The sequence below is a fragment of the Phascolarctos cinereus genome, unplaced genomic scaffold (assembly GCF_003287225.1).
Source record: "Phascolarctos cinereus isolate Bilbo 61053 unplaced genomic scaffold, phaCin_HiC Scaffold_2;HRSCAF=192, whole genome shotgun sequence".
Lineage (NCBI taxonomy): Eukaryota > Metazoa > Chordata > Mammalia > Diprotodontia > Phascolarctidae > Phascolarctos > Phascolarctos cinereus.
In genome coordinates, this window is record NW_027555625.1 from 358,028,926 (window position 1) to 358,052,913 (window position 23,988).

At 35.9% G+C, this 23,988-nt stretch overlaps 1 protein-coding gene across 9 annotated transcripts in view; it reads right to left on the reverse strand.

Moving 5' to 3' along the window:
* Window positions 1–2,792: 2,792 nt before the first annotated feature.
* PPP2R5C (protein phosphatase 2 regulatory subunit B'gamma) overlaps window positions 2,793–23,988 on the reverse strand; it is a 195,969-nt gene continuing 174,773 nt past the window's right edge. For 4 of the 9 annotated variants that reach the window (XM_020971139.2, XM_078150411.1, XM_020971143.2 and 1 more), the window contains 5 exons: window positions 22,743–22,870; window positions 19,873–19,974; window positions 17,334–17,406; window positions 14,043–14,159; window positions 2,793–5,680 (listed from right to left, as the gene is read on the reverse strand). In XM_020971139.2, coding sequence (XP_020826798.1) covers window positions 5,549–5,680; window positions 14,043–14,159; window positions 17,334–17,406; window positions 19,873–19,974; window positions 22,743–22,870 — 552 coding nt within the window. In that variant the 3' untranslated portion in view covers window positions 2,793–5,548. Of the gene's footprint in view, window positions 5,683–7,992; window positions 8,063–14,037; window positions 14,160–17,333; window positions 17,407–19,872; window positions 19,975–22,742; window positions 22,871–23,988 lie in introns of those variants that run through there. The other 5 variants (XM_020971141.2, XM_078150409.1, XM_020971142.2 and 2 more) reach the window with 3 other exon arrangements.

The following is a 23,988-nucleotide window of genomic DNA, read 5'->3' on the forward strand; positions in this document are numbered from 1 at the left end:
CACACATCCCAGTTCACTTAACAGTAAGGTTTTTTATTTTTAAAGTTTTTTGGGGGAGGGGGCAGGGAAAGCGAATAACATTGCCCATTTAACAACTCTCTGGAATCTTGGAAAATGGTGCCTGTCTAATTCACTTCAAAGAGTACAAGTTGTTTGATCCTGGAGTTAGTGAAAAGGGGTTAGCTTCTTGAGGTGGTTAACTTATTTCTACTTCAGATGCAGTTTGAAATGAAATTTGGTTTTTCTACAAGTTCTATTAGTAAGAATCACCAATATCTTCTACAATTTACAGCAGTTTTCAGTACTTCAAAAGTTTGCTTTAACTAAAAAGCTCTCCTCCTTTGCAGATGTTTTCTTCCTATATTAGTTCCAAAAATTCATGCATTTTGTTAATTGCATTCAGAGTGCTTAGTTTTCACTTGAATATTTTGGGAGGCCTCACATTCTGTGTTTTTCAGATAACAGTGAAAAGATGCAGCTAACTAATTTGCTCATGGAATTTTCTGAATGAATGCTTAAATTTAGTAATCAGTAAAAAAAGGTTTGTGGAATGAGGTTATCTAAAAGGCAGTGATTTAACAGTAAAATTTTCTTTCCATTTTTTTCCTTACTCTCTAATAGTTTCAGTTCAGACTCTAAGACAAAAATCACCAGTTAAGATCTGATAGAATCTATTACAGAGTGGGAAGATGTTTCTCTTTCATTAGGGACCACTGCGAGAAGTACCTCACAATGAAGGCCGTTTCTATTCTTACTAGACAAAAAAGTAACAAGCAAAGTTAGCAGGTCAAAGTCTGTTTCAGTATCATCTGAACCCACAGGTGATTTTCCCCGGAGCTTTTCTACCAGAAAAACTGTCCCACTGTGAATTGTACAGGAAATAACTTTGTGACTGTGCAATTAGAAAGGAGCTGAACATGGACAAATTCTGATGTAGATGGTCTTCGCCATAAACCGAAGAACTAGTAAGAATATGAGATCCACTGACAAGAGTGGCTTTTGTGGTCCAGTTGAAATTACTGGGGAAGTCAAAAGGAAAACGGTTATAAAGTACTTATTTGCTTAGAGGCAACTTATAATGAAGCACATTTTAGAGGAGATCACCAAAGGCAGATGATGAAATTCATGTCTTTGGGATAATCTCTCTCTGTCTCTCTTGCAGACCTCACAGTAGCCTTTCCCCACATGGGCATTTTGGTTGAGGTTCAATGCTTTTCCCAAAAAAGCACTGCCAAATGGACTTCGAAAAAGATCCTGCCCTACTTCTAATTTTTTTAGTTAACAGGAATAAGCATAAGATAACCAAATAATTCTTTTGACTCTTATTCAAGTAATTCATTTAGCTATTAAAAAAAAAACTGTAAAGGCTAAACCCAGCCTTTGTATTAGCTTGATTCTATAACAAATACAAGCAACGTTAGCTTTATTTGGATATTGGAACACGAGATCCTTTGTTCCCCCAGAAACCGTATGAAAAATGACTTCAAGCACCCATGTGTTCATTAGTTGCGTGCTTCCTCCACCGATGCTGATGCTGTTAACCCCTCGCACCTCAATACACAGGCTTTGTGAATTGCTATGGCTCAGCCCCCGGCTGGGTGACACAGGGAGTAAGTACAGCATGAGTCTGTGGCTAAACCTTCTCTAAGCTGCAGAGGAAGCTGGCAAAGAGCTAATCTTTCTATCTCTAGCAGTGCTTTGAACACGGTAGGTGTTTTAAGAATTAGTGTACAGAGTTCTGGGTTCTAGCTAGCTCTGCCACGAACTTGCTGTGACTGACTTAAGGCTTCTCCCTGGGCCTATTCTAAGCCCAGGTCCCTTCTGGTTTTGTTCTATAATTTTTCATTTTAAAACTGAGCTGTTAGCATAACACTGCTGTAAGTGCTGATGCTTTGGGAACAGGATGTTCAGGCTGAACAGGTATCAAGCTGAATTTATGTAATAGCATTCTTGAAACTCCAGGGTGTATATGTATTTTTTTCTTTTTTTTTGGGGGGGGAGGGCTAGGCAATTGGGGTTAAGTGACTTGCCCAAGGTCACACAGCTAGAAAGTGTCAAGTGTTTGGTCTGAGGCCACATTTGAACTCAGGTCTTCCTGACTCCAGGACCAGTGCTCCATCCACTGTGCCACCTAGCTGCCCCACATTTATGTACTTTAAAAAAAAAAATTATTTATATAACACATTAGGGTTGTGCAAAGTGCTTTCTAGTGGAGCACTTTTGCCTGAGGTGGGTTAAATAATTGTGAAGAGGAAACCAGAACTTTGTTCTCTTGCCTCCTCTGGACAGCACTCTCTCTTCTTTAAAGAGTACTTACTATGTACACTAATATTCATTAAACCCCAAACAGTATTATTGATCATAGTAACCAACTTAATAGGGTGTAGGAAAAAAGATGATCTGGGATCCAATGACTACTATTTTCAAAACCTCGCATATTTTGCTTTCCTTAAACGTAAGGATTGGCAAAATTCCAGTAACATTACTTCTGAAACTTCTCAAACTCCCCTTTGGTTCTGGCTCATCTTAGTTAATCAGAAAAAGGGTCAGGCTGGCAATTTAAAAAAGGCATCATTCTATGAAAACTTTTATTTACAAAGCTTTAAAATTAGTTTATGGAGCACTTTAAAAAATAATTGTTAATTAACTGCAAGCCTCCTTTCTAATTTTCATACCAATATCTACGTATTCTGGATGAAACAAAAACCAAAACCAAACCAACGTTATTTTGAGTTTTCACCAGGAGCAGATTACCCAGTACTGCAGCTAGATTTAGTTTCATGATGAACAAGTAAAACTCACATGTTCTTTATTTAGACCATTATAATACACCATTTTTAGAATTTTAAAATTAGATAAAAGAGCATATTAAATGGCAAGTGTATGAAGTTTCTCTTCATAAACAATGTCAGAACAAAAAGTCTTGAATTACAAAATGTTAAAAAATATGTAGGTACAGTTGAACTTAACATTTCACTAAAGCATAAAGTTACAGATATTGTCTAAAGGAAAATAATTGTGCCACTTACCTATGTTTGCTGTTTCTATGAACGTTTTTTATTCTGTACATAGGACATTTTGTACAAAATATGAAGTCTACATTTTTATTACTTATTACCATAAACAAAGTACAATGTATGTACAATATTAAAATGAAGCCATACTAAAGCCACACTAAAAAGACACTTGTAATATTGTTGACATTCCTGATGCACAGGTATGTTTTGGAAAATGTAAAGATGTTAAACATAGAACTTCATAAAGAAAAACAATCACCAAAATTCTAGCTTACTTTTGATGGAATAGTTTTAAAATTAGCTCAGTATAAATTGCACGATATACCTGGACAATAAGTTGAACAGTTAGCATAGCAAATTTTAGCATTGACTATGAAAACCTGAATGGGCCAAAGTATCATATCAGGTCATACTTTTGACCTAGGCAGAAATTAGTTTCTCTTGAAAAACTATCACCTTTATCTTTTTTTTTTTTGGTGAATGTTTAACTTCAATAAAGCATAGAAATAAAACTTAGAGATGTTCTTTAAAAGCTGAGCTTTTACATAATCAACCAAACATTGATATATATATGCTTTTATTCCTAGGGCAAAAAAAGGAGATTACCTTTCTCCAGAAACCTCTTGCGCAAACATAGTGAACACCCCAAATCAAATCTATTGATAATCTACCAGCTAAAGATGGAAGTTCAAACAATGGTATATCAAAATACATAAGACACTGCTTTATACAATAAAAAAGCACCCTTTTTCCCTCAAAAGGAGAAGGCATCTAAACTTTTTTAAAAATTATAGATTTTCATAATGGTAAAGCAGATACTTTTCAAGTTTCACAGGAAGTATTTGTTCTTACAAAGCGGACTTTTCCACTTTAAAGCAGGGGCAATCTTTTAATTGAGTTCTCTCATTATAATAAATCCCCTCCCCCCAAAAATGATTTTCCTCTGAAATAAAAGGAAATAAACATTGGAAATGGATTTTGAATGACAGATAGCAGGCACTACATCTGCACAAGTTATCTATATGTCTGTTTTTCACAATATCTTTTATGGATGCAGGAGATCTCATTTTATTGTTTAATAAAAAAAAATCTTCAAGAAGCCACATTTTATCTTCTTATGCATTGACATTTAACATTAAAGTTATATCATTTTACTGTCAGAGATAAAAGAAACTAGAACCACCCATTTAGAATAGCAGAACACATCTCAAACAGCTTTCAAGCAGGATAAATAAGAAAAATACTGGCCACCCTGAGAGAAAATAAAAAATAGACAAAGCACTAAGTTAGAGTTCCCTCCCCCCTCCCCCGTGCTGTTCCATTTAAAACAAAAAGTACATTACATGCAAGTAAGTTTGTGGAATATATAGCAGCATTTGAAGTTCAATGGAAACAGATGCACTTTCATTTTACTTGTGAGGTGTATTTGTAACATGTGTGCTCTTTTCAACAGGAAAAAAAATATACATTTACATAAAATTACCATCACTGTTGCTTCCTCTAAGCTCTGAGACCAACACTTACTCAAAGACATAGAACAATGTCATTTTAATACCCGGCACATTATATAATCGATGTTTAGTTTTGCTGGAAGGCAGCAGGCTGGGCTAGGCTGAGAAATGATTCAACTTAAAATGACCTTATTCTAACTTTTCTACAAAATTCTGAACTCTTAGAGCCCAAATATCTTATTAAGGTTCAAGAGCCTGGATAAGGGGCAACAATGTTCAATTAAAGGCAAAATAAAATTTGGAAAATGAAACACTTAAAAAAAATTTAATCCAATTCCAGTTAAGGTAGACAGAAAAAGCTCTTAGGAAAACAAATTTCTCCTACCATTTTACTGCTGGAATACTGGTGCTGTATGAAAGACCTAAAGATATGGCTTTAGATATGTGTAGAACTACTAAGACACGATACACATGTCTCTATCCAAAGTAAAGAAATAACATAGAAAAACAACAGTGACTGAGGATTGTCATAAGTCAACTTTTGTAAGCTGTGTTAAAATATGAAAGAATCGTTTTCATGTACTTTAAAAACTGCTGGTATAGAACAATGTGGAAATAATTTCAAGGTTGTAAAGTCTTAAAATGTGTAATACTTTAAAGTGTACTTTCAATTCTGAAACATTTGACATTATCATAGTACCAGCTATTTTTAATGGATACAAATTCTGTTCTGTTGGAATATGGAGTTGATTATGATCAGGGTGCTTTTCTATTTGGCTCTAATGTTTAACTGAAATACTCATATTTAGAATATGCTGGGGTTATGACGGCACCACCACCTAAAAAATGTGGTCACTTAATACTTATCAACCCATGGTTCTGTAAATGGAGCCTGATAATTTACCATTGTTTGAACTACTGATCTTGAGCTGTTTGCTGAATTAAGTTATTGCCTACAGAACTGGGCTGAAAAAAAGCTTTTGACTTTGAGTACAACTGATCTGTATGGCACAAGATGTATGTATTTTCTACTAAGTCGAAAAGAATATGCCTCCTCCCCATATATTCCATGGTAATAAGCTAATGCCCATCATGTGATATTATCTCATCAGCTCTGCAATGGGATTCCAAGGCTTTCATGGTATAGATATCCTGAGGCAGTTCTGACTTGCGTCGCACAAGAGGACGATCCTTTTTCTGATCTTTCTGTGCCTGAAATTAAAAATGCAATGAAGTTGGCTAAAAACTAAGCTATCTGAAAGAATGAAATACATTTCAGAAAAGTGGTTAAAAATTGGCTAAATACGTATCATATGAGGGCTTTACTCTGTTGCTGGGAATACTAAACAGTAACAAGATTTCTTCAAATGAGAAAGGGAAATAGTATGCATCAAATGCTGGCATTTTCACATTTTCATTATTATTTGTAAAAAAGCTCATCAATTCGTCTATTCCGTTTTGTAGACGTTCTTCTCTAAGTTTCCTGAATCTAGTTTCTGACTACTTCATAGAAGGACTTTTATATGTAACTTGCTGCTATGGTCATTAGTCATACTGTACTTAAAGCAGAGAAGTTTCATACCGTTTCAACTGGAGGTAAGTAAAGAGGAGGAATGACAATTCTTTAACTTAGATTTAAAATGAATAATAGTATGACTTACAAATGAAAGTTAAAAGGGCTATTTAGGGAAATGTATTTAATTATATTTCAATTCTTTCACGTAGAAGAGTACATGTGTCCCTCGCCCTATACTATTTGGATTTCAGGATACTACTTTTTCTTTCTGGTAAATAGGTCTGCTTAAGTTAAATAAGGCCTCCTTTTTGCATGTGAAACTGAATAATATTAAATAATTGAATAATATTAAATAATATTAAAGCCTCAATATTAAAAGTATTTGGGGAGCTGATTAATGGTAGCAATCCATTTCCATCAATGATATTTTAAAACAGTCAGTAGTGAAAATATTCATATAGCTTTAAAACAATAGCCTGGGCAATAAATACCAAAATAGCTATCAATTTATACTTCTGAGGCAATAAATTAGCAAGTTACCCAGACATAGCCACAAAGCAGATGTCACAAAAAAGTTTTCTATTAAAAAACAAAATAGATAATTAGAAACCATATCAAACAATATGTAAACAATCATCTTTCCCTTCCCTTTGGTTGACTGAGATATGTAAGTATCTTAGAACTGTGGGGGGAAAACACAACCATAATATTTAAACACAGTAATTAGTTGTCAAAAGTTTTATATCAACATCCAGATGAAATTATTTCTTAATAGGAAGTCATCTGACAACAGATGTGATCTAACCGTAACAGTTATCTTCTTGGGTGTACCTTTCTGATACCTAACTATACTAACTTCTGATAAAATGAATACCAAACTGGTGCACAGCTATGTAAAACAAAAATAAACTGTTAACATTCAGAAATTCATTAGATGAAGGTTACATCTGCAAAGAAATCTCTCTCAACTTTTTCCAATGACCATTTGGGGAACAGTTCTTTGAATATGGATCTATTGAAACAGTGATAATATAAGACTAACAAAGATTTCTAATTTAACGTTATTTTAGGATTACTTCCTGTAAGGTTAATTGTTATTTATTCACCATAATGAAATAATTCCAATTCTTTCAAGGAAACATTTTATCTTTTGAGAGTCTTTTTCCTTAGGAATGATGGCAAATGTATGGAAGTCTAGTTAAGAAATGGGCCCAACAGAACCACCAACATAAGAAATCCTGGAGGACAAGTACTATTCCTCTGTACTCTTAGATTTTTCTTTGCATCTTCCAGACAAGTCATAGTAGCCATTGGAAAAAAAAAATCAATCTAGAATATTTAACCATTTTAGAGGCAGGTTATTTCATAGTAACCATAATTCTATTTTGACAGTAATGACAATGATTAAAACCTCAGAACTGATGAATCTGAATTTGGAAACTTTCTGCAGGGCAAAAAATTGTGACACACATACAAGGCTTTTGTAATTAAATATTCTAATTTGGAGGCTCAAAAAGAGAACAATTTCATAATTCACAAGGGAGAAAATGAGAAAACAGAAGTGAAGACAGACATGCAAATCATCAGACTGAATGAATGATGCTTGCTAAAGGAGATGGCAATCACAAATGTACTAGGATGATTACTAGAAAAAAATTACTAGCAATAGATTTGAAACAAGTGAAATGACAAACTTTTGAAGTCTCCTTTAAAAGGCCAGACTTTGAAATAAATATTAAAAGTAATAGAGTAAAGCGGGCTTAATGGTCTACTTCTTCCCTTCTAATAGGGTAGTAACTCACTATAATCCAAATCAGGATAAAACTAATAAAAAAACTAGGTAAGGATTGAATTTTCTAAAGTACAATTTCTTGACTATTGTCACAAAGTTGGAATGACATGAAAAAAGGAAAATACTTCATGTATAAAATTATGTACTTTTTAAAAGTTCTTTTGTTTTCTAAAGTTAAAGCTTTTTAAATACACGTACATGTTTAATAATGAATACCTTCACTTCACACTTTTCTTTTTTACACCTTCCTTATCTGCAAGGGTGTAACTGTTTTTCTCCCGACCAACTGTTAAAATAAGAATTGCAAACATTTTAAATCTCTCTGTTCAAAATATGATGCATGTTAAATTTAGTAGAGTCTATCTGACATCTTTTATAGAAGTTCACAAGTTTTTTACAAAGTTTCTGAATGAAAACTTTGGATTTTACATATTCCACAAAACTATTATCCCAATAAGACTCTTCAGAGGAATAGAAATGAATGCCTTTAATTAACCATTAAATTGGTTTAGTGGTTCCTTCTCCAGATGTTTCAGTTTATTTTTTACATGAATTTAACATAACTTTCAAGTCCTGTGATTATTTCAGATTTCAGATACAAATTATTTTTAAGGAATCTAATTCAAATTTCAGTACTTTATCACTCTGCAAAAATGAATTTAATAAGAAATAAACTAAAAACCACAGAAAACAACCCAATGTACAAAATACCACTATAGCACAAAAGTTAATGTTCCAAAGGTTCAATTGGAGCATTTCTTAAAAAAAAGAAAGAAAAAAGGACATTTGACTTGACCTAAACTAACACAAGCAACTGTTCCAATTGTTAGTTCTCTTTGTTTTCCTAACAATATAGTGGCCAAATGATCAGGGGGAACCTAACTGGGAAAATGAATGAATACATATTAAGCAATCAAGTTTTAAAACAATGTTAAAGGTTCAAAAGCAAATCCTGCCAATATTTTATAAATGGAGGCTCCACTCTTAACCTAGAACAGCTGAAGTTTGGGACAAGACTTTTAACTTGGTCCTCTAGAAGTTATGGACCGATGATTTTTGTCAGAACAGAACTATTGATATGGCAGCCTCAAAGACGATATGATCTAAATGATAATTCATGAAAAACAAACCAAGGACTACCAAAAAGTATTCCCTCCCTGTCTCCCCCATGTGACTGCTTCCTCTATGAAAACAAGCCTATGCCCTATTTTTGTCCTTATCTCACGCTCCCTGTGTTACAGTTATTTGCAGTCTGTTCACTTAACTAGAGTATAATAATCTTGAAATCAAGGCATGCTCTTTTTGTCCACTGTGCTTAGTAGAGGGCCCTGCATAAAGCATGCACTTAATAAATAAATCCCTCTCCAAATGCCTGCTCTTATACAGTGATACTATAACCTAAATCAAGAAGCTTTTATTAAGTACCTACTATGTGCCAGTCATAGCACTAAACACTGGAGGTGCTATGGTAAATGCCACCTACGTGAGAGATGACATTCTCTTCCTGGTTATAATACACACATAATTATAATTGTTCCAAGAAAGTGCTCAGTTACTAATGATCAATTACTACTTTAATACTTCCCTGGGCAACCCCCAGCGAATACAGACCAAAGCCAGAGGAAGGTCTTCACGAATTGCTAAACCTTAAACTCATCCCCTGATAGCCAACCTGTTCATGATTAAGTAGGTAGAACCTCTGAAGACAACCAAGTTATTGCTATGCAGGTATTCGAAGTTATTCTAGTCTGATGGGACCCAACTCTTGACCTTCGGAATAATCTTTAAGAGCCCAGAATTAATCAATCAATCAACATTAGACCATCGTATAAAGAAAACCACTACAGCATCCCATTTCCTTGAAGACGTACACAGCTCAACCTGCTGGCGTATTTGGTAGGCTCAGTGAGGCTGTTCAGAGTAAGGTGCCACACAAACAAGCATAGAACACTCAAAGACAGAGCAGCCTTACGGATTAAGAACACTGCTTGGTTCCATTTCCATCTACTCCTCCCCTTCCCTGCTCTTCCTCATTTGACACTTAAAACAACTCTACCTCACTCTGCCCAGCTTGACTTACTTTTTGTAGTTCATTGGTACCAAGGCTGCATGATGTAGAAGAATAATGAACTGGGAATAAAAAGACTTCAGTTCTTGTCCCCACTTAGGTCACTAACTTGCCATGTGACTATGGGCAAACTGCATGTGCTTCAGTGACACCATATGTAACAAGAAGGGTTTGAATTGGATTAAATATCACATAAACACAGACAAAAAGGTAATACAGTCTTTGCACCAAAGGAGATTAAAATATGGTATGTATTGCTCATCCAGAATGGAAGTCTAGGAACCTCCTCTCCCTGTACCCAAGGCATTTAGATCCTAAGGGCCTTTCCAATTTCAAAATGCTATGGCATCTTTTATGGCATTTTGCACATTCTTGTTACGTATTTATGTCTGTATTAATTTTGTGATTTCTTACCGGAATATGCTGCAGTGGTAAAAAACCTATTAAGTAGCTAGAGAGACAGGTAGTTCAGTGCTGCAGTGGAACAAGCACTGGGCCTGGAGTCAGGAAGACTCAACCACAAGTCCAGCCTTCGACGTTTCCTAGCTGTATAACTTGGTTTTCTCCACTGTAAAATGGGAGCGATGGCACCTACCTCACAGGGCTGTGAGGATCAAATGAGATAAATATTTGTAAAGCACTGAGTCCAGTGCCTTGCGCACAGCCGACCACTAATAAATGCCTGTCCCCCTCTCTCCTTCCCTTTCCTTATGTAGGTGCCGGGCCTGAAACAGCTTGAATGAGAAATTCAAATTTTAGTCTAAGCTACTTATTTCCTTAGCTTCAGTTCTGACTTAACATGATATTTATAGATCAAATTATTTCTCATTCTCACAGGTATAGCCAAAGTTGTTAGTATGCCAGAGACCCATGCTATTCTTACAAGCAATGGTATCTAAATCCTTGGGAACTGCATTTGTTTGAAGCAATGCTGCAAAAGTCCAAAACGGCCAACTCTTGCAATTAAAACACAGGTGTCCCATCCTCATAGAGGCATGAAGCCTCCACTGGATGAGAAAGGGCATTATTTTTAGCTTTTCCACCCTAAGTTGTTACACGATTTGGGTTCATGGTTGGCTATTTTTATAGTTGGTTGGAGGACAATCGACTCTGATTCCCTGCTGCATGCTATCAAATCATTAGACTTTCTTATGAGTTATTATAGTGGTATTCTTTGAAAAAACAAAAGCAACCTAGATTAAGAAGGCAGAGAGTAGACCTGTGATTTCATTGGTACAGGAAACTTCTATCAGTATAGGTCAGAGGCAGGACTTCCTGACCCCAAGGTCAGCTTTCAAATAAGCAAAACTAAAGTGGTACTTCTTCACTGGGTCTATCAAGAAGAGTGAACTCGAATTCCTTCCTTTACTTTTCAAAAGAAGTTTTAAAAAAAACAACAACCCTAAAACCAAAATAACTCTTGGAAAAGCTTAATTTCACAAAGCACTGAGTTATCTCACAAAAGTATGAAATCCAGTGATAACCAGATTATGCAACATATGGATTACTCATGTTTCCAAAGGAGTCCTTTACACCTTAAGCCTGCAAATGTTCATAATTTTAAAACTTCAGTGATATGGAAAAAAATGCTCACCGACCTATTTCAACACCCAGATTTAGAGATGACATGGGTGCTGCTATTGAGCCAGAGAGTTCAAAAGAACGCCTGCTGCTTTCTGGTGTTTACTCCATTAGACTCTTTCATCAAACATTATTTAAAAATCATTGCTACATGTGTCTCAATCCATAATTAATTTCGTGGAGTATATCCTGACTTACTGAATTTGAAAAAACAAAACAAAAACAAAACTATAGTCTTTTTTGCATTAATTGTGCTTACCAATTAACTGTAAGCAAAATGTACTTTGTTATACACCATATAAAACACAGTTCATAGTTATGATAAAGAGTTGGTTTTTAAAAAGAAACATTAAATATTTTACTAATTAATTTTGAGACTTCTCAAAGGAATATGCTGTGGTAGTTAAAGGGCAAAGTAGCTATAGAGACAGATGTCATTAAGTGAGGAAATCCTTATTCTCATGTAGATCACAATAGTCAGCATGAGTTGTGGCTGAAAAATCCATCACCCCATGGATGACCTATTAATAACTATTTCCAAACTTAGCTAGTCTGGTGCCCAGATAACTGACAGACTGTTTGAAGGCCTGTTCTTGACACCATTCAAGCTTGGCAGGACTTGCTAGAGTTTTCATAGTTTTTGAGAACCCAAGGTCACCTTTATGCTATAATATGTTACACTCTGGTGGAGCTATTTCTAGGTTCAGTTTTCCTGAATCTGCTTATGGCTAAATTCATGCTTATTCATTTAACATATGAATGGGTGATCCTGAGTGAGGAAGTAAGTGAGCTACTTAAATCCTGGGAGAGGCTAAATGATCTATACCAGGAGAAATTCTCCTCTAAAGCTTAACCTCTGAAATAGGCTCCAGTGGGGCAAACCTGACATTCTATTTGGACCCACCACTGCCAATGACATACTTCAAGTTCATAAAGCACAGAACTGGAGCTAGAAGGGAACTTAGGGATTGATTCCAGTTCTCAGGACAGGTTCAGAGACAAATGAGTCCCACAGGAGAAGAAATCAAATTTCCTTATAACTGGTGAAACAAAACCCCACGAAAAGCTGCAGGCCAAGTCCAGAAGTACCTAGAAAACATCCATTGAAGTGATTATGACTGAAACATGATTCAGCAAGAACTCTAATAGCCACAGCTGAAAGGGATCTTATACAAATGAGGAAACTGAAGCCAGGGAGATATATGTCTGAAGTCACCACAGCCAATCAATGGCAGAGACAGGAACAGAAAGTTTAGGTCTTCTAGCTCCCATTCTAGGGATCCTTCCCTTATACCATGCTGCCTCAGTTGAGCTAACTAGAGAGCACAGTGGATAGAACTGGGCCTGAAGGAAGATCTGAGTTCAAATTTGACTGAAGATTCTAGCTGTGTGAAACTAGACAAGTCACCTGACCTCTGTTTGCCTCAGCTATAAAATGGGGATAATAATAGTACCTACCTCTCAGGGTTTTTGCAAGAATCAAATGAGACAATATTTCTAAAAGTGCTTAGCACAGTGCCTGGCACACAGTAGATGCTTCATAAATGCTTATTATTCCTTTCCCTTTGCCCACCACACTATGCTGTCTCAGCTGATTAACTGTGATAAGCTTACATTGGATCTGTGATTTCAACGGTAGAGGGAATGCCAATATAAGGCTGAAATTACACAAAAATAAAACAGATCTTAAATTCTGGTGGGTGGATTAATAGTAAATAATATTGGACAAAGATGCAGCAAGGGTTAATGGCTACAAAGCAGACCCTTTGAGAGAGGAAACCTTGAGTTCAAATCTACCTCTGACACATACTAGCTGCCTGGGCACAGACTTAATCTTTCAACGCCCCAAGCAATTTTCTAAGACTACTCATTGCACGGAAGATGCTAGGGGCTCCCTAGTAGAGGGAGGTAAGCTTATGAGAAATTCCGTATAACAAGAAAATTAAGTGTTGTTTTCTCCCAAGAAAATGTAAGATTATGACATAAAAATGTAAAATGGACAGAAATTGTCTTTCTTTTCTGCTTGCATTGTATGCTCTAAATTCTATAATACAATGTTTGGTGATGCGCATGTGTGCGTGTGCGTGTATGTGTGTGTGACCGACCCTAACTTGCGTAGCCCTATTCCCCCCTTCCAAGTAGTGTCCCTGTTTAAGTGGAGAGAGGGAAAAAAATCACTCTACTTTGAAGTTTCCAGTGTGGCGGGGCAGATTTAGTCATCTGGACAAAGACAGAGAAGAGGCTGCCTCAGGGTTAAAACTGAAATAGCAGGTAAGCAGAAGGAGAAAGTGCTAGGGAGGTGGGAGGCTGCTATTGTTTTTAAGAATAAGAGTTGTACAGAAGCTAAAACTAGTGTGGTTAGCTTTCAAATTACTGTCATTAAAAGATCAGGTTAAGGAAAATGCAGGTTTCAGGATATATAATTTAAAAAAATAAACTATCACTTAATACTACTAGTGATCCCATCACTAGATAAGATCCATGGGTGAAATTTGCTATGTGTATTATCAAATTATATTGATTTGTCTAAGACAAAGGTACTGGTACATGTAGCACCATCAGCTAAAATTATAAGTACTTATTAAGAGCAGCTCAACTTATCTCCACATAATTTTACCTGACGTGACTCTTCATTGACTGTCTTTTTCAGCATCTGTAAATCTTCATATAAAGGCCCATCTGTTTCCATTGCAACTGGAAGATTCATGGAACTGGCTTCACTATACACTGTGTACTAAAATGCAAATTGTTAAAATCGTCACTCTCAGGAAGGCACCACTACATACTTCAAAGCATTTTATTGCCAGGTGAAGTAGTATTTAATTCAAGGAATAATTTGTTTTAGGTAATTAAAAAGGTTAATTATAATGTTTCTGACCAGAACTGAATAATTCTTAAAGTGCCCCAAACCTTGCAAACCTCTCTATATAGTTGCTTTTTGTATCCAAGAAAAAGATGCAAGCAGAAACTTTTTTTTTTAAACTGGGGAAAATGTATGAGCACTGACTAAGCAAAACGCAAGTTTTCTAAATATGTAACAATGGACATATGGTAAGTCATCAGCAATTCTAGTATAAAAATAAAACAATTATGGCACATTCTACCAAAAGTCAGATTTGGGACTGAAAATGAGGCTTCAATCATCTCAATATCATCTTCAATTAATCTTCAGTCATTCTATAGAAACTCTATAGTATTAGTTTGTTATATGACAGTTAATAGAACCTGTAAAATTTTAGACACAGGACAGCAAGCAATATACTGAAATGCCTACAAACTAGTGTTTTTTCTTAATAATTTGAAGAACATATGCTAAGTCCACTGTAATTTCATACTCTGAAATTTTAACCCATGAAGTATTTTCCATTTTCAAATACTATCACATAACAGTAAGGTGCTGACAGATGTTACTATGATTTAGTCACAAATGGTACAGACAAAGATGAGAAGGCAGAACGATGTTAAATTCACAGTGTGGTATTACAAAAGTTTATAATTGCCATCACAAAGTGGTTTATTTGAAGACTATAACTGTGGGTTAAAACTATTACTTTTACATGATTGATAAAGTTACAAGAATATTGCAAAAGAATGACAATCAAGAGGACAACAATCAAACTTCAGAAAATTCAATAATTAGGAAGGAAGAAGAAGAAAAAACATTTATTAGGCTACACTAAGTACCGAAAGTAGATCCCTATTTACTGTATGTACTCAGTCCACTTAACTGACTAGTTTTTCCAAGGAAAAGCATAAAGGTACTTTAACTCAATTTCTATATTTTATGCAAATACAAGCATATGGCCTGTATGTTACATATGTGATTTGTGTCTATGTTTTATAAGATAGCGACTTCAAATTCAAAGAGAACAAATTCTCAGCTTGGATTTTCAAGTTTTGTTTTGGTATAGCATCAGTATTTATAATTTATCTAAGCAAGATACTTTGCAACATCAGGCATGCACATATATAAGGCTTCAGGATCTCTATCAGTTGTACAGTTTGATGGTACCTTTTAAGATACCTAAGAGAATTTAAAGAATATAATCTGAAACTCATTTGCGTAAAAAAATTCCAAACACAATATGCTATGAACCTATTAAATAGAAAATGCTTAGCATAAACTTATACACAAAAAGAAACACAATTTTAAAAAAAGCACTGGAAAAAATTATATTACATACTTTGTGTCTTATGAACTATATATTTTAAAGTGGTAATAAAATATTTCTATGTAATATGGATTAAAAGAAGTTAACTTTTCCAGTCTTATGAAATAACTTATGAAATGATATAATGATTGAGATTTAATTTGCAGCTCTAACAGAAAGGTAATAAAAATCAATAGACTTATTTTCATAAACATTTAAGAATTGGGAATAAAACTGGCTCATTTGTTACCATTCTTTTTAAAATCATTTTTGAGATTTTTAAATAATGAACACATATTTTATGATACAAACCACTCTCTTAATTGTGCATATGAATTCCGGATCAAACAGAATTTAATCTCCCTCACAGTTCCATTTGCTTATATTTACTCTTAAGATTTAACCACATTGCTTGCCAAAAACCTCCTGTAGTAGAATGGTAATAAATGATAGAAAAGAGACAGCTCATCAGGGAGACTTTAGTGACTATATTTTAAAAATATTCTCTAGTTTCAGGGAAAAACACATAGAAAGAGAAATCTTTAAACTTTTCCTATAGGAAAACAAAAAACTACAGACCCTAGTAGGAAAACTACTGGGTGTCTTTCTGTATCTTGAGATTCAGCCAATGATTCTCACCAAGTTAGGAAATTATTTCTTTTTAGCAGAGTAGAAGGGAACCTGGAAATAAAATCTTAATGTAGAAAAGACTCAGAGACTGATATTCAATAAAAGGCATCATTAGAATCAGAGTGACATATCAAATAGAAGGCAGGAAGTAATGAGGTTTCACAGTTGATACTGCTTTGAATTTACAAATGCCACATGTACACAAAACCAAAGGTCTCCATTTCAAAGAACTATCCTGCCAAAACTGGGAATCAATTTGGGAACTACAACTATTTGATAAAATCTTTTAATTGCCTTCAGTTTTAAAGGCAATTTTTTTTTGATATGTGTAACTCTGATGAATGAAGGCAAAGGACACACTGACTGTTGGCACACTTAGCCCAGCAGCCTGGACCAATGGAAAGGGGACCAGACTCAGAGTCAGAAAGCCTGGGTTCAAGGCCTGGCTCTGTTACTTACTAGATCTGTGACTTTGCCCAAGTCACGTGATACCTCTGTGCCTCAGGTTCCTCATCTGTAAAATAAGGGGTTGAACTAGATGATCTCTGGTGTGATCTTCCAGTATCTAACTCCTGTGAAACTGTAGCAATGTGCTGCACACTTAGTTATTATTAAAGACTAAAGCCGCTGTAGAAGAAAAAGTCATCTGTTTTGTTTTCAGTCAATTTAAATTTAACTTCTTAAAAAAATCTGTTTTATTTTAAAATGAAAGGAGTATATGCAAGGCTTTGCTGCAGGATTTTTAAAATTTATGACAGCTGTCGGAAAAGAAGCAAGCTGCGACTACAGTCCAAAGGCCTAAGGTCCAAGAAAGGGTTTCACTGGACTGTAATTTACATGCTATAGCTGCAACTAGATCAATGACATATTTTAAAAAAAAGGACAAACTTACTTAGTAAATTCTGAGGTAACCTCTTTTGGGGGTGGTGGTGAGGGACACACAAAATAAGTACTTGCACAAGAGGAAGTTTACAACGTTTAAAAGTATTTTTTATTGCAGATAGTGCATATACATTATTAGTAGAACTGGTTTCTTTTCCCATCTCTAAGATGATATCAAATACCTAATCTTATACTCTTATTCACAAAACCCCCCCATGTTTTCATGTGACTCTTTTTTTCAGTACCTGGGGGTTGGACTTGGCTAGATTTTCTATTTTAACCCATGCTTCTTCCCGTTCCTTCAGTTTTAGCTTCTCTCTGAAAAACAGCAAGATCTCAAATTAAAATACCAATAAGGAGAAGTTTTAAAAGGTTAATTTCTAAAAATACATCTCATTCATTTATCTCATTTTTATTGTCTTTCACCTTCACTTCCCAATATATTCTACTTCCCTCCTCTAATCCATAAGCCATTCCTTTTAATAAAGGATAAAAAAGAGAAAAAACCCACATCCAATGTATCTGACATGGCATGTACTACTAGTCCAAAGGCACAGTCCTCCACTCCTGCAAAGGACAAATGGCACGCATCCATGGGTACTTAAAAACACTGGTTTTTCATTTAACATATCATAGCTTATCATCTTACCCTAGAAGCTTCTCTACAAAATCTACCATCTCTCTTAACTTGAATGGCATAACTGATTTATGTCTAAAGCAAAATCAGAGTACATGGCAACATGGGACACAGGGTGGAGCGAGCTGAACTGCTGGAGCAAACTCTACTAACAAGTATGAGTCCTGGGAGTCAGGCAACCTGGGCTCTGCAGCTGTGTGACCTTAGGAGAAGTCACTGTTCCGGCCAGAGACTGATATCCATGGAATGTTCGGAGGCCAACAGCAGAAGTTCTTAAACTTTTTTTCTGCTGTCACTGGTCCCCATGGGAGGCTGATGGATTCCTCAGAATCCTTTAAAATGTACCTTTCCCTCCCTACATCCTAGTTTTCAGACCCTGTGAAATCTGCCAGGATGTAGGGCTTGATCTTCTGTGAGGATTTTTTTTAACTTCATTAATTTATTTGGATTTATCAACAATCACTTCCATAAGCTTTTGAGTTTTAAATTTTTCTCCCCCTCTCTCCCCAAGATGGCACACAATCTGATATAGGCTATACATATACATTCCTATTAAATATATCTTCATATTATTCTGTGAGGAATTTAAAGCAAAGGTGTGGACAAGTACTACACAGAATGAGGAGGACTAGACGGGCAGTAATATGTACCAGTGGAGGAAGTACCCACACTGAAGAGATCATGGAGTCAAAATACGTAAGCACTGCTGTGAAAGAAAATGTTTATGCAATTCTTAGGAATGCAAAAAGCTTCGTTTGGAAGGAGGAGACATTTCATAACATGAAATCTATGATATTTTATAAAATATGATGTATTAATGGGACACATTGGGAAAAATAACCAGTTGATCCATTTTGCTCATTTTCACTAAATTGGGCTGAAAACTGGTGGGGGGGGGTGGTGTTAATAAAGCTAAGTGAATGGGGGAAAATGATTTCTGGCGGGATCACATTGTTGCTAGTTGTTCAATATGGCTCACTAGGGCATTCTGCCCTTTCCTGAAATGTCCTACGTAAGCAGATGGATCATTCCTTGTTTCTTGTCATTCTGACTCCTCACCCAAACTCTGCTGCACGCTCCTATCTTCTCCTTGTTTCCCTGTTACAACTCTGGCATTACAGGTCCAACAGACACAGGTGCAAGTGTCTCTGGGAGGTGGTGCAGGGGGGAGGGGACAGAGGTGGGGAAAAGCAAAGAGCTGGACTTGGAGACAGAAGAAACCTGGTTTGGAATCCCACTCCTGACCTCTGCTAACTGTGGGCTGATGGACAGGTCATTTAAACTTCTCTGTGACTGATTTCTCAAATGTAACATGGAGAAAAGAGATGTGAATGAAGAAAATGGTTCCTATATGCTATATATACTTCACAGGATCTTATGAAGATAAATGAGATACTATGTGCAAAGGGCTCTGTAAATCTTTAAGCACTATGTGAATGTTAGTTATCTTCCTTTAAATTGGTGGTCTGCAGCTAAGTGGAAAGACTGCCATCTTCCCCCATGTGGTTGATGAGGCCTAACCTCCTGCAATGGTCCATGGGTCCTACTCACAAAAATGAGAGTGGAATAAAGAGGGAAGAAAATGAGAAGTGGGGGAAAAAGACAGAAAAGGGGAGGAAGAAATTAAGAAAACATCTTCATATAACAAAAGAAGGAAGGGAAGAGAAGAAAAACTGACTTACAGAGGGCAATCAAAATAACTTGTTGATTTATTATAATTCTCTCTTAGTTAGAATTTTTGCTGGTATTATTTTTCCTGGACAGAAAGTCTAACTTAAAGTATTAAAACAAACACATTCCATAAAGTATATTCACAATAAAGTTATTACAGGCCAAAGTTGAAGCTATATATACTGAGAAAAAGGGCCACAGCTCTACTTTAAAGATGGGGGGGGGCACGCGCAGCTAGATGGCACAGTGGATAGAGCACTGGCCCTGGAGACAGGAGGACCTGAGTTCAAATCTGGCCTCAGACACATAACACTCACTAGCTGTGTGACCCTGGGCAAGTCACTTAACCCCAACTGCCTCACTAAAAAAAAAAAAGATAAAGATAATAGGAATTTTCCAGAACAAGCAATGTAAGCTGATAAGCAACAACTAGGAAGACACTGTAGAAATACTACATTCAGAAGACAGTAACTTACTTCATTTTCTCTGCTTTAAATTGTTGCGTGCAGTCATCAAACAGTTTTTGGTTCATCTCCATGAAGAGTTTCAACGCATTATATATCAAGCCATGTATTGTTCTACAAGTAAAATTTCAGGTTGAAACTTAATACTTTAAGCTGAATAATGTGCCATACTGGTCAACAGTAGCCAGCTCTCTAGATAACTGGAGAATTAAATCACTTTGGGACAGCATTTAATTTGTAGGTATTTTAATATGATTAGAATAGAAATCTTTAAGACTAAACATTGCCATACAAAAACACTTGTGTAATATCACTTACACAGAAGCTAATATCTGAAGTATTTGAGATCATTTTAACAGTCTTGCAAATTTTGTTAACTGAGGAAACAAAGGACTACAAAGCCAGAAGGAACTATTAATAGTCCAACCCCTACCTAAAAAACTGAATTTTTAGTTTTTAGATATTCAGAATGAAATTTCGATATTCAAAGCTCAAGGAAAACCGTTAAAATTTATTCTTCAATTCCAACCATCTTTAGAATACTTAAGAATAACTTCCTTTATGGGGCAGTTAGGTGGCTCAGTGAATAGAGCTCCGGCCTTGGAGTCAGGAGGACCCGAGCTCAAAAATCCAGCCCCAGACACTTAACACTTATTAGCTGTGTGACCCTGGGCAAGTTACTTAACCCCTATTACCTCACCAAAAAAAAAAAAGAAAAAGAAAAACTTTCTTTATAGACAAATTTCATATTCTGAAAGTAGTGGTATTCAATACTTATTTTTTCTTTTGTAGACATGAGTTACTTATTATTGACAACGTTCACATCATAAAAGTCATGAAAACTGTGTTTACTATTTTAAGAAACAATAACTCAAAGTAATCAAATTATACTGAGTAGCACTATAACTACATGGTGCATCAGCTTTTCTACCCACTTATTTGCTCTTCTGTCATTCAAAACCTTATCCAAGTCAATGGAAAAAAAACCCTCAACTCTATCACCACCAGCATAGAGAGGTGTTCGAGTAAATCAGGAGCAGCAGCTGAAAAAAAGGACTGGGTGCAAATATGATTGTCAGTGAAGGACACTGTGATATAATCAAAGACATCCATTTAGGAATCAGGAAATCTTTTAGTTTTAGCTCTGTTATTCTCCAGTTGTGTAAACTTGGGCCAATCACATTCCTTCTCTGGGCTTCAGTTTCTTCATCTCTGAAGAGATGAGAAACCAATATGCAGAATGAGACACATTTTTGGACATGAGCAATATGGGAATTTCTTTTGGTTCACTATAAAAAAATAGAGTGGGTCAATAATCTGTAATTTCATCAGTGTGGGAATTCCTTCCACCAAAAAATTGCTATGGCCGAAAGATTCCTTACCCTGTGGGCCAACTTGGTGATGTGACTCTAACGTATCTAGACTGGTCCTTAGACACAGACATATTCTTCTGCCAATATTTTAGGATGACAATTATACTATCTCACATTTCTATTTCTTTGAGGTTTATAAAGCACTTTCCTTACAACAAACCTATGAGACAGGTACTGCGTTAGACTCCTTTATAGAGCTGCAAAACAGTCTCAGAGAAGTGACGTAACAACTTGCTTATGATCACAGAGGCAGTACATACTAGATTAGTATGTAGACTGACAACAATGTGAGCTGCACAAGAGAACTGGGGCCTTGAGAGCAAGTGGGTTCCCCCTCACTGGAGGTGTTTAAGAAGAGGCTGCATGACCACTTGTCAGGGATATAAAGAAGTTTAGGTGATTCCTGTGTAGATATGAGTTGGACTACATGACCTCTAAAGTCCTTTCCAGTTATGTGATGCCGTGTTTCTCTATGCGTACAGGTATAACACTCTTTCTATGATATGTTAGAGTTGCAATTTTTTCACAGTATGGGCAACCCTTCCACTAATGCAGAAGAGAATCCCTTTATGTCTAAAGTGATACACACACACACACACACACATATATGCGCATATATGCACATTATGGATATTTTATGGGCAAAATCAATATATGCTGTTCATGTGCTGCTGTGGCTAAAAAAATTCTTCTCTAATTGGCCACTGTTCTGGTAAAAATGACTCTGTACTTGGGTTGGCTGATCCTTGGAAAATAAATCTATAATATAGTATAGAAATCCATTGTACGTATTCTTTTCACTCTGTTACTACCTGCCAGAGCTTGTGCTCTGATGGCATAGCTTTTGATGAAAGCTTGGAGCAAGACTTTGGAGGAGGAAAACATTAATTCTTGTGGAAAAATCCAGAATAAGTTCTTTATGTCTCAAAAGATATAATTTAATAAATAAGCAGTTGAAATAAAGGAACATAAACTGAGAAGGAAATAAAATTAAATGTACTTATTTCTTTTGGAAATGCTATTAGTATTTTAGAAGTACATTCTCTCATCCTTCTTTAGCATCTTGGTGACATAAAGGAAGCTACTGTAACTTCTATGCTGCAAGGATTCCTCAGCGCTTGGGCCTGGAATACCATGCCTTTGCTGTTAGGGGCATGGGAGGCATTCCAGGGCAAAAATTAGCTATGAAGTCCTCCAGGAAGAGGAAGTTTTAGCTTCTTTGAGTGAGATCCTGGGTTATGAAGTTCATGAGATATTTCCTTTGTGGAAGCCATAAAGACTGAGAGTCAACTGATACGCCATGATGGTGACTCGGCAGCTAAGGAGGGGAAAAAAAGGGCCATTGCCAGAATCTGCAGTATTACTTGAGTCTATATAAATCTGGAGTCTCAATTCTGAGCTTTCTTCACTGACATTTAAAATCTAGATTTCAACACTAATTAGTAAGAAGCTTCAGCAAAACTGACAAAGTATAGACATTGTTGGTCAAAGTTGTGACTTATTTCTTACTTATTCCAATGGGTCTTTGAATTACGGTACAAAGATGGAAACATGATGGGCAGAATCTTTGCTGCATTATCACTGATTAAACTCATAATGTATTCATTATTCCAGTAATACAGTGCCCGCTCTGCCACCTGAAAAATAAAGACACATAATTTTTTTCTACAATGAACAGGTTTAAATCTGTATATAACAAATTAAAAACCTGGAAACAGGTGAAGTACAGGCTTATGCCACCTAATGTCATAAAATGGTTTTACAAAAAAAAAAAATCTCGATCACAGGGGTTAGAACTGGAAGGGACACTGGAGATCATTTAGTGAAAAAACGTAGGGAAATGTACCATAGGAAAAGAGCTGAAAGGAAAGCCAGAGCCACTTAGGTGAGGAGCTAAACACTTTCAGGAAGTGTGAGATATTCAAAGTATGATTATAACGTTATTAATAATTTATTGAGAAATGATGTTGCCTAGGCACATGCCTGTGTTCTATTAAAAGTCTTTCGTCTAAGACAAATACCTGCTGATATTTGTCCTTTTTGGCCTGGTGGAAACCACACAACTTGACTTCTGACACCAGTAGACTATAATCTAAGGTGGTATTGGTCAACCATGTTTATTCATTCAATAAATACACAATGAATATAGATGTATGCAAAAGGCCCTGTGTTGGACACTTGTGGGGAATACAAAGAAGACTAAGACATGAACACGATCCTCGATATGCTTACAGTTCAATAGGGAAGACAAATACAAAGACAGAATGAGAAAAGGGCCATAAGATTCAATATACAAAGTCTCGTAGGCATTCAGAAAGAGCAATCACTTTAAATTATGAGCTTAAAATCCAAAACGATTATTTCTACACATAAATAAAAACTATTCTGCAAGACATTCAGACACATGGAACATACAAAATCAAAGAGCAAACTTCAAAACAAAACAAAACAAAAAACCCAGAGCAGTTGAATTTTGCAGTACTTAAGAGGGAAATGACTGAAGACAAGTCTGGAAGTAAGATTTCATTAGAATAAGAAATGAAAGTTACATGGTTTGAAATTCAGGAAAAGATCCTATAATTTTTCCTGCATTTTAAACTCTTCTTCCACAGAGACCTACTATGATGCCTCCTTGTGGCATGGAGATGACTCTGGATCCTCAAAGTGGCAGCCACAGCATGGAGGCTCTGGCATACCATCCTAAAGAGGCTTTAGGCATCTGGCAAAAGACGATGCCTGCTGTCCAAGCGCAGTA